A 13,450-nucleotide genomic window follows, 5' to 3' on the forward strand; every position below is an offset into this window, starting at 1 on the left:
GGGGGTGGTGGCGTGGGACAAAGTGGGCAGGGTCTCCTTGCATGGGCACCCTGCCAGAGCTGCTGGCAGGGCTGGCACGGGCTGTCCCCACAGGGAAGGTGACCCAGAGGTCGCTGACCTGTGCAGAGCCCGGGCAGGTCCTGGCAGATTTTGGGATGGGCCTCATGCCATGGATCAGCTCTGCAGAGGGGCAGGGTGGCACTGGGGCTGGCACAGGGCAGTGCCCAGCAGTGCCTGTGTGGCAGATTTTGGGATGGGCCTCATGCCATGGATCAGCTCTGCAGAGGGGCAGGGTGGCACTGGGGCTGGCACAGGGCAGTGCCCAGCAGTGCCTGTGTGGCAGATTTTGGGATGGGCCTCATGCCATGGATCAGCTCTGCAGAGGGGCAGGGTGGCACTGGGGCTCAGTGCCCAGCAGTGCCCAGCAGTGCCTGTGTGGCCCAGGTGACACCTCTGGGGTGGCCTGGGTGGCTCTGCTGTGCTCCCTGACACCACTAGGTGCCTCCCGGCCTTTGCACTGCTGGAGAGGCTCGGGAGCACCCGCTGCTCCCTCGGGCTGTTCCAGAGCAGGGCCCTGCTCGCTGGTTTGGCTTATTTTGGACATGGCACCGCTGTGATTTCACTTTTTGCACTGCAGGGTTTGACCCTAGGCTGGGGAACGTGCAGTGTTTAAGGCAGAGCTGTCAGGGAGTGCTGGGTGTGAAATGAGCCCCAGCTTGGGGGTGTACGTGGATTTTATGGGATGGAACTCCACGCTCTGGGGTCCCTGTGTGCCCGGCTCTGTCACTGCTGCCACCCTGCCTGTGCCTGCCACTGCCAGGGACACGCTCCGAGTGATTTTTGGGTTTGCTCTGTTTGTTCCTGGCTCGCAGGGATTTGTGGCTGACAAAAAGGAATCATCAGGTTTGTGGGGTGGGGGAGCATCTTCCTGTTTTCAGTCGAGGTGTGACAGGGCAGGGATGGCTGGTGGTGGTGTCACCTCTGTGGCTGTCACCTGCACTGAGGAAAAGCCCAGCACAGGACAAACCCCTCTGTGGTAGCTCTAAATATGAAAAAAGAGAAGTGGCAGATCCTTGTCATTAATCTCTCTGTGACGTTTTTGCCCCTCCAAGCCCTGGTGTCCAAGCCTGGCCTCAAGGAGCTCTCACCTGAGGGTGCACTGCTCCTGAAGAACCAGCACCAAACTGCTTTTCCCACTGCACCAGCACAAAGATGCCGCTGGCTCTGTCACACAAACATTTAAAAAATCTGATTCTGGGGTTTTTTTGTTGCTGTTTTTCTTCCCCCCCACAATTTGTCCTGGGTACAGCATGTCCTGCCCAGAGCCTCACGTAGGAACCCCGGGCGGTGGCAGAGTTGAACATGTTCACATCTTTCACCCTCCACTTTCTTGCTGCTCTGTTTTACCAGGCCAGCCAGCTTTTTGACAGCTATCCAGTTTTATTAGTGCAGAAACCAAAATCCCACCTCCTTTGGCTTGCAGACAACCTCCTGATTGATGCCTGGGAGCAGAATAAAATTCGTGTGTGTCTGCTGGGCCCCGAGCGAGCCCGGCTCAGAAGAAAAGAAAAACAGAGATTTTGGAAATGTCTCAGACTTCTAAGGACATAAAAAAATAACGTTTAACAAATAAATAAATTGGAAAGCTTCTTGCTGCTGTACCTTTGGGCTCCAGGGTGTCCTTGCTTCCAGCCCGGAGGAAATGGGATGCAGATAAAGAAATCAGGGGATCAGCAGGACCTGAGGCAGAAAGCACTGGCAAACGAACCTGGCTTCTGTAAAATCCAGCTTTAATTGCTGTTTTCACGAAGTCTCAGGGCTGGGTCAGCCTGGGCTGGCCGGCAGTGGTCAGTGTGGGAGCACAGCAGTGCCCAGCCCATGCCAGTGCTGACCAGTCCGGCTGCTGGGAGAGGGCCCAGCCTTTGGGGCCTGAAACAGAGCTAAAAAAAGCTTTGTTTGCTGGGCTTTGTCCTTTTTCTGTCTTAAATAGTGAATGTTTCTTTGCTCTCCCTTTGCCAAACAATAAATTCACTTAAACTTTGAGGCTGGAGACTTTTCAAAGTTTCCTGTTGCACTTGAGGCGTTTTCCAGAGGTCCATTATTTTCACACAAAGTATCACTCCTGAAACTCAGCCCCATTTGTAATCTCTTTATTTGAGCCCTGCAAATTGCCAGGCACTTTTAAACAGCGATATTAGTCTCAGGCTCTCTCCTTTTATTTCTTGCTTTGATGAAAGAGATGGTGTCAGGAGTGGAAAATGAGTGGAGGCAGAGGAGGGAAATGGGAGAAATTAAGGGAAGGAGTTGGAAAAGGGAACAAAGAAATCGATTAAACACTTTTTTTGGTGCCCATATCTTTCTTGAGGATGATTATGTTTCGCTGGAAAACATCCCCTTCATTCAGAGTGTTAATATTTAATTAGTTGCTAATCATTAAGTGCTTGTTGTGGTTTTCTGATTTGGCCAGGAAACGCTGTCAGTGCTGTTGGGAACAGAAGTGGGTTATCAGGGCAGGTATTTTTGTGCCTCATCTTCTTGCCCCCAAACTTCCAAGGAAACTCCTTGCTGTGTCTTCCTAGAGGGATGCAAAGGCCACAGGAACACCTCCCAAAATCCCAAATGAGAGTCTGGGAAGCAGCAGATCCACAGTGGAGGGCTCAGCCCTTCTGCCCTAACTCTCATTTGAGAGTGTGAAGTGCTGAAATCTCATTTTCATCGTTTGGGCATGTGATATAAAGCCTCAGGATCTGAAATATTACAGTCACCATGGCTACCAGTGACTTATCTGAGGGAGTTTGACTTTTGTTTTGATTTTAAGTGTCTTAATTGTAGTTTAAAAATCAGAATCTAAATGTGTTTTTTTACTTAGGCATGAAACTAAAGGCATTAAATGATTTGCATTATTAAAATATCTATAATGCTGCCTGTCAAAGGTTCCTAAAGAAGGTCCTTAATATTCATACCTTATGTTCTAAATAAAGTTACTCTCCAGCTTTATGGGAGTTCTGCTTCTCTCACCACAAAAAATCCCTTGCAGGTGCCTCGCTGGCTATTTTGCAATCACAACCCTTTTTATTAGCCTTGGAAAAGCTGTGCCCCTCCATACCTGGTGCTTTCCCACACATTCTGCTGCTTTCCCCCTTCCCCTCCTGTCCCCCAGCCGCTCCCTGCAGGGTCCCACCTCTGCAGCTCTCGTGGAAGAGTTTGGCTCTTGGAAGTTTGCCCCGCTCAGGAATCCTGCCAAACCCCCTCCAGTTTCTCCTGGATGAAAAATTACCCAGCACCACCTGCCCAAAAAGTGGGGAAATGTGGGGATGCTGGGCTGGGATGGAGAGCACCAAGCTGCCCCTCCTTCCATGCTGCAGAAGAAGAGGAGGAACACGACAGGCAGTGGCGCGGCCAAAGACTTTCCTCCCTTAATTCAATCACTGAAATGTTACAATCTGTCCTGCTCCAATTCTCTCCACTCGTGCAGTGGTTGCAAACATGCTGAAATACGAACTCATGCCTGGTAAGCCTTTAATTCCAGCTTTGATGTTTTTAATCATCAGCACAGATTTGGTAAAAATGATTCATTAGCTCCAAAGGCATCTTGGGTTCCACGTGACGCCATGGGGGACGGAGGAGGCAGCGCCAGGGGCCGTTTCTTCTTGGGATGTTCTTTGTGCCTGAGCTGATTCCCGAAGCGTGGCCCTCAACATCTCAGCCTCAGAGGCCTCTGGGGTGTCCAGGTGCCTCCTCTCTGCATCTGGTTTTGGTCAAACCCCGCGTTCCTTGCTGGGAAATGCGTGAGCGGAGCGCGAGCGCGGCGAGCCGGGCTGAGGGCTCCTCTCTGGGTGCAGCAGCACGAGGATTTCTGGCCCTGCTTGCCTTCCCTGGTGGAACCACTCCCTCAGCCCTCCTGGGCCACCTCCACGCCCTGCCCAGGCACGGGGCTCAGCCCGGCCTTGGTTCCCCCGCGCTGAGCTCCATCCCGCAGAGCGCATTGAAAGCAATCTGGCTTCAGAGCAGCGGCTGCAGACAAATCCTCAATCCCATTACTCGTCCCTGGCTGCAGCTGGGTGCCAGGGGTGCTGCAGAGCCTCCGAGGCTGCTGCCCAAGGGCATCGCCCTCCTGGCTCGCCGTGGGACTCCAGCTGCCCCCGCCGTGCGTGCCAGGGCTGCAAAGATCCCTTTCACAGCTGTTTCCATGTGCAGAGTGGGAATCCTGTCCCTGCAAAGCCTCCTCTGTGCCAAAAGAGCCGCGTGAGAGGCCCTGCTGCTGGCAGGGAGCTGGGGTGCCCGCCGTGGGAGGGTGGTGTGGGTGTGATTTTTGTGTCCTGCGGTTTTCCAGAGGAGAAATTCGGGTGCAGCCCTGCGCCTGACCCTGCCCTGAGCCGAGCTGATGAAGGATCTCTGAGCACAGAAACACCCATGGAACTCCAGCTTTTTGGGGACTCCGACCACACAAACCCCCATGACACTCCAGCTTTTTGAGGATTCTCTGAGCACAGAAACCCCCGTGAAACTCCAGCTTTTTAAGGACCACAAACCCCCATGAAACTCCAGCTTTTTGAGGATTCTCTGGTCACACAAACCCCCGTGAAACTCCAGCTTTTTGAGGACAAAGATGAGCATCCCAAGGAAAATTCCAGAAGCTCTCCGGCCCTGCCTCCCGAGGAAAGGGAAGCAGCGGAATAAACACTTTCTCCCTGTGTGCTGAAAGGCTTTTATCTCCCGGGGCACGTTCTGAGCTGCGAGGAGGAGACAAAACTCTTCCCAAGTTTTGTCTTCCAGGCTGTTCCTGCTGTAACAAATTGTTGAGCAACAAGTCCACGGCATTTGGAGATCTGGGATGAGATAGCGACAGCCTCACAAAGGCGCTTCACATGTTCAAGGCTTCCTTTTGTGCTCCGGCGTTTTATATATTTATTTTTCACTCTCTGGCATCCCACTGCTGCTCCTCTTCTTCCTTCATTCCCAGTGCTGGAGTGGGAGCCAAGGCCGTGGATTCAGGGTGCTCCCGTGCCCAGCCCAGCCTGCTCTTATCACAAATCCCTTTTTTCTCCCCGCAGAGCAAACACTGCTTGGTGCTGTTCTCTCACCTCTCCTCCTCCCTCTTTGTTTTCCATATATCCCTTACTTGATTTTTCATGCTTTGTGTGGATTTTGTTTTGTTCCCAGCTTTTTTTTTTTCTGCTTTAAAATACCTTTGGGTTTTTTTCCTCCTTAAAATCCTTTTGGTTTTTTGCTGGACATCAGCGATGCTTTTCTTTTGTTTTATTTTTTTTTTCCTCCTTCAGAGTATTGTGTAATCATTGGATCCTTTTATTCTGTCCTTGTAAATAGACAGAGGAAGCAGAACACGGAGTTTTTCCTGGAGTAGCTGTTCCATTACCTGGTGACATGAATCCCACGTCCAAACACCTTTATTCCACACAGATGGGCCAACCCGCCCTGAGCTAATCCAGTAGAAGTGAATTGAGGAAAAGGAAAAAAAAGGAATATTTGTGCAGGTGACCCTCGTTATTTGAACCTGTGCTGCCTGTGGATCCAGGGACAGCATTCCCATAGGGATGAACCCCAAGGCTGGGAAGAGGAATGTTTGAAATCAGTACCAAAAAAAAAAAAAAAATTGAGGAAAATTCCTACGAGGAGACTCCTGGAGGAGATGGAATGTGACAAAGTCACAACAAACTCAGGAATTTGGGCTCCTGCTGGATCCATCCCTGTCCAGCCTGGAGCTGTGGCTTTGCTGGGTGCTGATGCTGTGGCCAGAGGGAGCATCACTCTGTGCTGCTGGACCTCTCCTCCTTCCTCCCCAGCAGACCCGGGTTCCAGCGAGGAGAGAAAGGGGTTTGACGTGCTGAGAATCCCTCCAATCTCTCCCCTCTGTTTTCCTCAGGAAGAGCCGGAGTGGACAGACATTTCTTGGCTTGCAGGGTGTGGATAAAGGTCCTGTCAGCAGCTGCCTTTTTGCTAATCCTTTTTATTCCAGCGAGGAATGCTCCACGCTCTGCTCTGAGGCTCTCCAGCGTGCTTTGATTTTAGGGTGGGGATTTCAGACCACCCTGGCCCAGCTGAGCACCACCAGCCTTCCCAGTAGGAGCTCCCATGGATTTGGAGGCGCATTCCCAAGGCTGAGGAGCTGGACCAGCCTGCCAGGGTTTGCTCTGTGCATCCCAGCGAGCTCCAGAGCCGCCTCCCAGGGCTCTGATGGACATCCCAGATTTCCCCTCGCTCCCTCTCCCTAAAGCTTGCAGGAAATTGCAACCCGATAGGAGCGAGCCCCGTCCCTTGTCCCTCATTGTTTGAGGATTGTTTACATCCCCTTTTTTGTTATCCCATCTCCCTGACTCTTCCCTGACCTCGCCGGCTCCTTTGGTCCATTGTGTGTGGCTGTTGTTGTTCCAGGGAGTTCTTAGGGAGGAGCGTTGGAGCAAACCCTGGGATTACTCAACCCAGCCTACTCCTTTTTGGCTCCGTTGCTTTATTCCACCTAAATAATAATAATAATAATAATAGTGATGATAATTCCTCCTAAGTGCAGTCCTAAGTGCACTCTCCCACTGTGGATTTGGGAGCAGCTCCCACACCTTCCCAGACTCGGGATAATCTCCTTGGGATTTTTTTTGAGGTCACGTTTCCATAACACATTCCTCAAAAACGCAGGGACCAAGCAGCAGGATGCTCCTGGGAGCATCAGCCCCATCCTGAATATTGATCCCTGTGCTTTCTCCCACAGGACCTTGACCCTGAAAAGTCGGTCAGAGCTGGATTAAACTTGCAAATGAATTTGGGATTTCCCACGAGTGGGAGCCTTGCAGTGGGTTCTGAGTTCTTTCAGAGCATCCCACAGCAGGGCTCCTGCTGTTCCCCCTGACAAGTGCATCCGAGGGCAGGCAGACCCGGGATGCTGTGGGGAACACGTGTGAGAGGCTCTGGGGAAAGCAGGGAGATGTTTGCGCTGGGAGGGGATGTGGACAGTGCAGCTCAACCAGCTGACGTTAGCCAGGGCAGCCAGTGCCGTGCAAGATTTTGCTTTTTGCTCCTCTCCTGGGGGTCAGGCAGAAGGGAAGGATCAGACGGGGCTGGCAGGGCTGTCCTTGGCCGGAGCAGGGAGTCCAGCAGCTGCAGCAGGGACGGTGCTGAGCAGAGCAGCAGCTGGGACTGGGTGCTGTGGGTGAAGCCGAGCTCAGGGTGGACTCTGGGGCAGCCCAGACACCAACATTCCTTGGAGGCTGTGGCCCCAGGAGATGTCTGGGCGTGTCTGGAGCCCCGTGTGTGCTGCAGGGCTGCCAGCAGTGATATCTGGAAAAGGTGGAAGTGTTTTGTGCTGGGAGAAGGGAGCTCGAGGTGCTGGTGTTCTCTGGTGGGGATTTGCCTCCAGCTGGTGCCAGTTGCCGTGTGTGCCCGTGTGGCTGGGTGGGTGTGTGACATTCTGTGTTCATCTCACAGCAGCCTGTCTCTCTTGTTCTGTTTTTAGCATGGCTGACAAGAACAGCACCCTGAAATGCACGTTCTCTGCTCCTGGCCACAGCACCACGCTGCTGCAGGGACTGGCCTCGCTCCGAGCCCAGGCTCAGCTGCTTGATGTCATCCTCACTATAAATAATGAAGTGTTTCAGGTTCATAAAGTTGTCTTGGCTGCCTGCAGTGACTATTTCAGGTGAGAATCCCATAGGGAAGCAGGCACTTTCACCTTTCCCCATCCTCCCCACCCCAACCTCCCCACCACACCCCAGCAGTCCCACCCTACAGAAGCCTTTGGAGGTTTGGTTTGCTCCACGGGTGTCCTGCAGGCAGGCAGAGGCTCAGGGTCAGTCCCTCTGCACTCAGGTTTGTTCAGTGCAGCTGCTGGGCCAAGGCAGAGCCCGAGCTCAGGTTTTGACCCCACCTGGGCAGGTGTTGGTGCTGTTGGAGCCACTTGAGCTGACTGGGAAGTGGCAGTGGGGGCTCCAAAATGAGGCAAACATCCTCCTGCTCTCTTCAGCCACCACTGCTCTGTCTGGAGGGCTCCCTGCCCTGGGCTGAGAGCCCCAAGTGTGGTCCCAGGTCTGGGGGAATATCCCAGCTGGTGTGGGCTGAAAACCGAAGCACTGTCAGGAGTTCCTGCAGCCAATGAATGCACAGGGAGCCAACTGCAGGACAGGGAATTCAGTCCTGAGAGAAAATAGGTGTTTCATCCATCTTGCCTCTGTCACAGAAACACAGAATTGTGGTTGAGGTTGGGGAAGATCTCCAAGGTCATCAAGTTCAACCTTGTCACCAGCCCAGGGCACTGAGTGCCATGTCCAGGAATTCCTTGGACACCTCCAGGGATGGGGACTCCAAGCTGAGCTGGCACACGATTAATCCTGGAGCTGCTCTCCCCCAGGTGCTGATGGCACTGTTTCATCCCTCCCTGCTGGGTGCAGGGCCACTGCCAGCGTGGTTCCACTGTCAAAATCCAATTGCTGAGTAGTTCCTCCTTAGAACTTCAGTGGTGCTCAGGAAGGTTGTCCTGGGGAGCAATTGTCCTGCCAGAATAATCCAGTTTCTGAAAACACTCTGTGGTGTTTTTTTCTGCGGGAAGGGGGAGGGAAAAGAGTGAAATCGAGGCATTTATATAATCAGCATTTTAGAACCATAACACTTTGGAAGGGAATTGCATTCTAGTTGGTGATTTGTTCTTCAGCATGGCAACAATGAAGGCTTTCCTCTCCCTGCTCAGCTGGTGCAGGAGCACAGGCGTGCCGGGGTGTCCTCTGGGGCGAGGGAGCAGGGCTGGGACAGGGGATGTGCTGGGATTTCTGCAGAATGCTCTCATCTGCTGCACGGACAGATAATTGGGAACAGCGTTCCTGGTCACTGGGTTACAGAGGCTGATCTCACGTGCAGATATTTCCTCATTTAGGTCATGTAGGATTTCTTGGGTTTATGCTGGACGGCAGCAGGTTTTCTAGCCGGGGTTGGACAGGAAACTTGGAACTCCTGTCTTTTGACAATGTTCCCAAGATATTCCTTTAGTCCCGTGTCGATGCAGGGTCTGGTCAGCATTTTTTGGGGCTGACTCTCACCTTGGAGTCGGCACAGGCAGCTCTGGTGACACCACGGATTTACCTTTCCCATGGAAAAGAGCAGGTGGAAAAAAACAGCCCAAAAAGTGCAGTTTTAAGACCTTTTGTGTGACATTTCATGGCTGGCTGGGACGTGTGTGCAGTGGCAGGGAGTGGTGACACTCCACGTGTCACTCCGTGTCACCTGCTCTGACTTTGCCTGACCCACAACTGCTCTGCCACCATTCCATGAGCACCACGGGGTGCAAACCTTCACCCCCCGCCACCCCTGGGCAGCAAAACCCTCTGGAAGGGGCTGGAAACGGCCCAAAAGGCCAAAAAGGGCCCAAACCCCACAAGTGCAGCCCCGTCCCCATCCCGCCCCCGGCGCTGGGGGCTGTGGCCCCCCAGGCCTCGGCGTGGAATGTGCTTCCTGTGGAATTTAGGAGCCTCCCAAGGAGGTGATCCAGGGCCTGAGCTCTGCGTGGCCGGGCGAGCGATGTGCTCGCAGCTGTGCTGTAACTGAGCCTTTCCCCCCTTTTTTGTTTAATTGCCTGTCAGCCCCCTGCTGCAGGGGCTGCAGCTCCCATTTTTTCAGGCCTTGGGAAGGAGCCTTGGAGGGGAGGTTCTGCTGGAAGAGCAGAGCTGTTCCTGAGATGTGTTGCACCTGCAATTTTTGAGCCATTTCGTAGTTCCCTGCGAGGTAACAGGAGAACAGGGCCTAAAGGCCTCGCTGCCAGGAATCACTGGCCTCCCACCACAGGGGTGTTCCTTCCTTGTGCTCCCAAATCCTAAACCTAAGCCTAAAACCCTTCAGGGTGCAGCTGCCAGTCTCTGCTGGTGCAGATCCTGTGGGACCCTTTTTGGTTGGATAGCACGGATTCCTTGGTGTCCAGAATTGTTCACTCCCTGCTCTGGCAGCTCTGCCTCTTGCTGGAGCTTGGTCCTGTGGTCTGCTCTTATTCCTGCTGCCAGTGGGATTGAAAAACTTCTCCAGTTGCTGAATATTCCTCCTCAGTGCGCTGTTTATGCAAGCCTTATGTAAGGCATTGCACACTCTCATTTCTCCTGGCTCGTAGAGATTTAGCCTTGATTTATTCCCCCCTTCCCCACCCCGAGAGAATCAGAGCGTTAAATAAAATCCAGTTCTGAGGTGCTGCATCTTTTGCTGAAGCTGGGGGGATCTTTTTGTTTGTGTTGCTGACCTGCAGGGCGATGTTCACGGGCGGGATGAGAGAGGCCAGCCAGGATGTGATCGAGCTCAAAGGCGTCTCTGCCAAGGGCCTGAAGCACATCATCGACTTCGCCTACAGCGCCGAGGTCACGCTGGACCTCGACTGCATCCAGGACGTGCTGGGAGCCGCCGTCTTCCTGCAGATGGTGCCGGTGGTGGAGCTGTGCGAGGAGTTCCTCAAGTCGGCCATGAGCGTGGAGACGTGCCTCAACATCGGCCAGATGGCCACCACCTTCAGCCTCGCCTCCCTCAAGGAGTCCGTGGACGCCTTCACCTTCAGGCACTTCCTGCAGATCTCCGAGGAGGAGGATTTCCTCCACCTGCCCCTGGAGCGCCTGGTGTTCTTCCTGCAGAGCAACAAGCTCAAGAGCTGCAGCGAGATCGAGCTGTTCCGCGCCGCCGTGCGCTGGCTGCAGTTCGAGCCCGCGCGCCGCGCCAGCGCCAGCCAGGTGCTGTGCCACATCCGCTTCCCGCTCATGAAGTCCTCGGAGCTGGTGGACAGCGTGCAGACCCTGGACATCATGGTGGAGGACGTGCTGTGCCGCCAGTACCTGCTGGAGGCCTTCAACTACCAGATCCTGCCCTTCCGGCAGCACGAGATGCAGTCGGCGCGCACGGCCATCCGCTCGGACGTGCTGTCCCTCGTCACCTTCGGGGGCACGCCCTACACCGACAACGACCGCACCGTCAGCGCCAAGGTCTTCTGCCTGCCCGACGCCGGCGGGCGCCAGTTCCGCGAGCTGAGCGAGATGGAGGTGGGCAGCAGCCACTCCTGCGTGGCCGTGCTGGACAACTTCGTCTACCTGGTGGGAGGGCAGCAGCTGCAGTACCGCAGCGGGGAGGGCGCCGTGGACGTCTCCTACCGCTACGACCCCCACCTCAACCAGTGGCTGCGCATCCAGGCCATGCAGGAGAGCAGGATCCAGTTCCAGCTCAACGTGCTGCGCGGCATGGTGTACGCCACGGGCGGCCGCAACCGCTCGGGCAGCCTGGCCTCGGTGGAGAAGTACTGCCCCAAGGACAACGAGTGGACCTACGTGTGCTCGCTGAAGCGCAGGACGTGGGGCCACGCCGGGGCCACCGTGGGGGACAAGCTCTACATCTCGGGGGGCTACGGCATCTCCGTGGAGGACAAGAAGGCGCTGCACTGCTACGACCCCGCCGCCGACCAGTGGGAGTTCAAGACCCCCATGAACGAGCCCCGGGTGCTGCACGCCATGGTCAGTGCCAACGGCAGGATTTACGCCCTGGGAGGCCGCATGGACCACGTGGATCGCTGTTTCGATGTCCTGGCCGTGGAATATTACGTCCCCGAGACGGACCAGTGGACCACGGTGAGCCCGATGCGCGCGGGGCAGTCGGAGGCCGGCTGCTGCCTCCTGGAGAAAAAGATTTACATCGTGGGGGGCTACAACTGGCACCTGAACAACGTCACCAGCATCGTGCAGGTCTACAACACAGAGACGGACGAGTGGGAGAGGGACTTGCACTTCCCAGAGTCTTTTGCTGGCATTGCCTGTGCCCCCGTCATCCTCCCGCAGGCGACGAGCCAGAGGTGACTGTGGGGGCTCGGGGCTGGGCAGAGGAGGGACAGAGCAGCTCCAGAAAGTCCTGCTCCTGCTGGGGAGTGCAGCTCCAGCAGCAGCGCTCCTCAGCCAGGCACACTGAGCAGATGTGAGAGCTGGGGAAAGCTTTGCTCTCCTCTCTCAGCCTTTGCTTTGGTGGGGGTGCGTTTTGCCAACTTTTCGTATTTTTAACGGCGTCACGCACTGCAAACATTGGCAGCTCAGGAGTCACTCAGCACTGGGGTCTTGTTTCCAAGAGATCAGGTGAGGGTTTTTTATCAATAGCTCCAAAAATAAAAATCGTCGTGCGTCGCTTTGTCGGGTTTTTAGCAAACAACAAAAAACCAAAACTCAAAAGCTGTGTAACACACTGACCTCCAGAAGCAATAAAAGGACAGTGGGAGCTACAGGAGCTCAGGTGCTTGGATTGGGAAGGCAGATCCCTGTTTTTCAAAGGTGACTTTTCCTTTTTTTCCCTGCCTGAAAAAGGGAATATTTATCCCTGCACACCTCTGGTCTTCACTGCTTGGATCACGCTGCAGTTCCTCGCCCCCTCCAGCTCCTCTAGTGCAGAAATTCTCCCTTAATTGGGGCGTGCAGAGTTTGCAGCACTAAAGCCATGGTGAAAGCTTGATTATATATAAACAGGCGTGATTATTTGGGTTTAGAAGTGCCAAAAATTTGTCTGCCCTGGCAATAAAAGCTCTGCAGTCGTCCATCAGTGAAGCCAAGAGCTCCTGCAGATTCTGGGTCAGGGTTTTCACCTCTCCCAGCACCTTCATCCCAACTCTTCCTCCAGCGAAGGAGGTGGGTGCTACTCCTTCAGCAGCTGGAAGGTTTTCTTCCCTGCCATGGGAATGAGCTGCTTGGCATCCCAAAATGATGGGACTCCCAGTGGAACATGGTTTTGTTGTTGTGGTGGTATTTTAACTTAAGAGGTTGGTTTGAGATGGCTCTGCCATTTTTGTAAAATCTTCACTGCACAGAACACTTCCTGAACTTTCCTCCAAGCCATTCTCCTTGTTTAATTTGGTGAATGAATTGCAAAAATCTCTGCTTTTTTCAGGAATTCTGTTTCCAAGGGCTTTGTTTTGTATCTGTGTCAGCTTGATTTGGATGCACACGGTCTCCTTTTGTAGAGAAGCTGTTGCATTCTGCTCTGAAATAAATCCTGGGCTGCAACCTTTAGTGACAACTCGTAATGTCTGGTGTGCTGACGAATCCTTGAGAGGTTTGTGTGAAGCATGAACTGCACAGCTCAGAGATTTTTCTGGAATCCATGGGACCAGAGCAGCTCCGGGCAGGGCGCAAGGTGCTCGCCTTCTGCATTTCAGATAAAAGCCATGCAGAATTTCCTCTGTTCCTCTGCGTTTGCTGGTTTGCCAGTAATAAACTGATGGAAAGGACGTGTTGCTGTGTGGAATCTGCAGTTGGAGTCTCTCAGGCCTTCACTGACTCCTTTGCTCTGCTCCTTTGGCCCGGCCTGGCCGCCAGGAACGCCCGGGATGGGCTTGGCAGAGGCAGGAGATGCTGAGAGGATGAACTGGAGCTCAGTTCAGGCCTCACAGCTCCAAAAGAATGGATTTTCCTTGCTGAGTGCTTCCACATGTGTACAAAGTGGTGTTGCTCAGGTT

The 13,450-nt window shown here is 54.0% G+C and overlaps 1 protein-coding gene across 1 annotated transcript; it reads left to right on the forward strand.

The window, feature by feature from the left end:
* The first annotated feature begins 6,963 nt into the window (after positions 1–6,963).
* KLHL26 (kelch like family member 26) lies at positions 6,964–13,222 on the forward strand. The gene is made up of 2 exons (XM_039702403.1): positions 6,964–7,648; positions 10,229–13,222. Exons 1-2 carry the CDS (start codon positions 7,236–7,238, stop codon positions 11,808–11,810), a joined length of 1,995 nt encoding a protein of 664 aa, XP_039558337.1. The 5' UTR covers positions 6,964–7,235; the 3' UTR covers positions 11,811–13,222.
* The last annotated feature ends 228 nt before the right edge of the window (positions 13,223–13,450 follow it).

This window comes from Passer montanus, unplaced genomic scaffold (genome assembly GCF_014805655.1).
Source record: "Passer montanus isolate IOZ18808 unplaced genomic scaffold, ASM1480565v1 scaffold156, whole genome shotgun sequence".
Taxonomy (NCBI): domain Eukaryota; kingdom Metazoa; phylum Chordata; class Aves; order Passeriformes; family Passeridae; genus Passer; species Passer montanus.

What these genes read in the sequence shown, in the direction of transcription:
- KLHL26 (XM_039702403.1), top strand. Translation starts at nt 7,236, where the DNA reads ATGTCTGGGCGTGTCTGGAGCCCCGTGTGTGCTGCAGGGCTGCCAGCA. An exon ending in GCCTGCAGTGACTATTTCAG is followed by an intron (nt 7,649 to 10,228) that starts GTGAGAATCCCA and finishes GCTGACCTGCAG; the next exon opens with GGCGATGTTCACGGGCGGGA.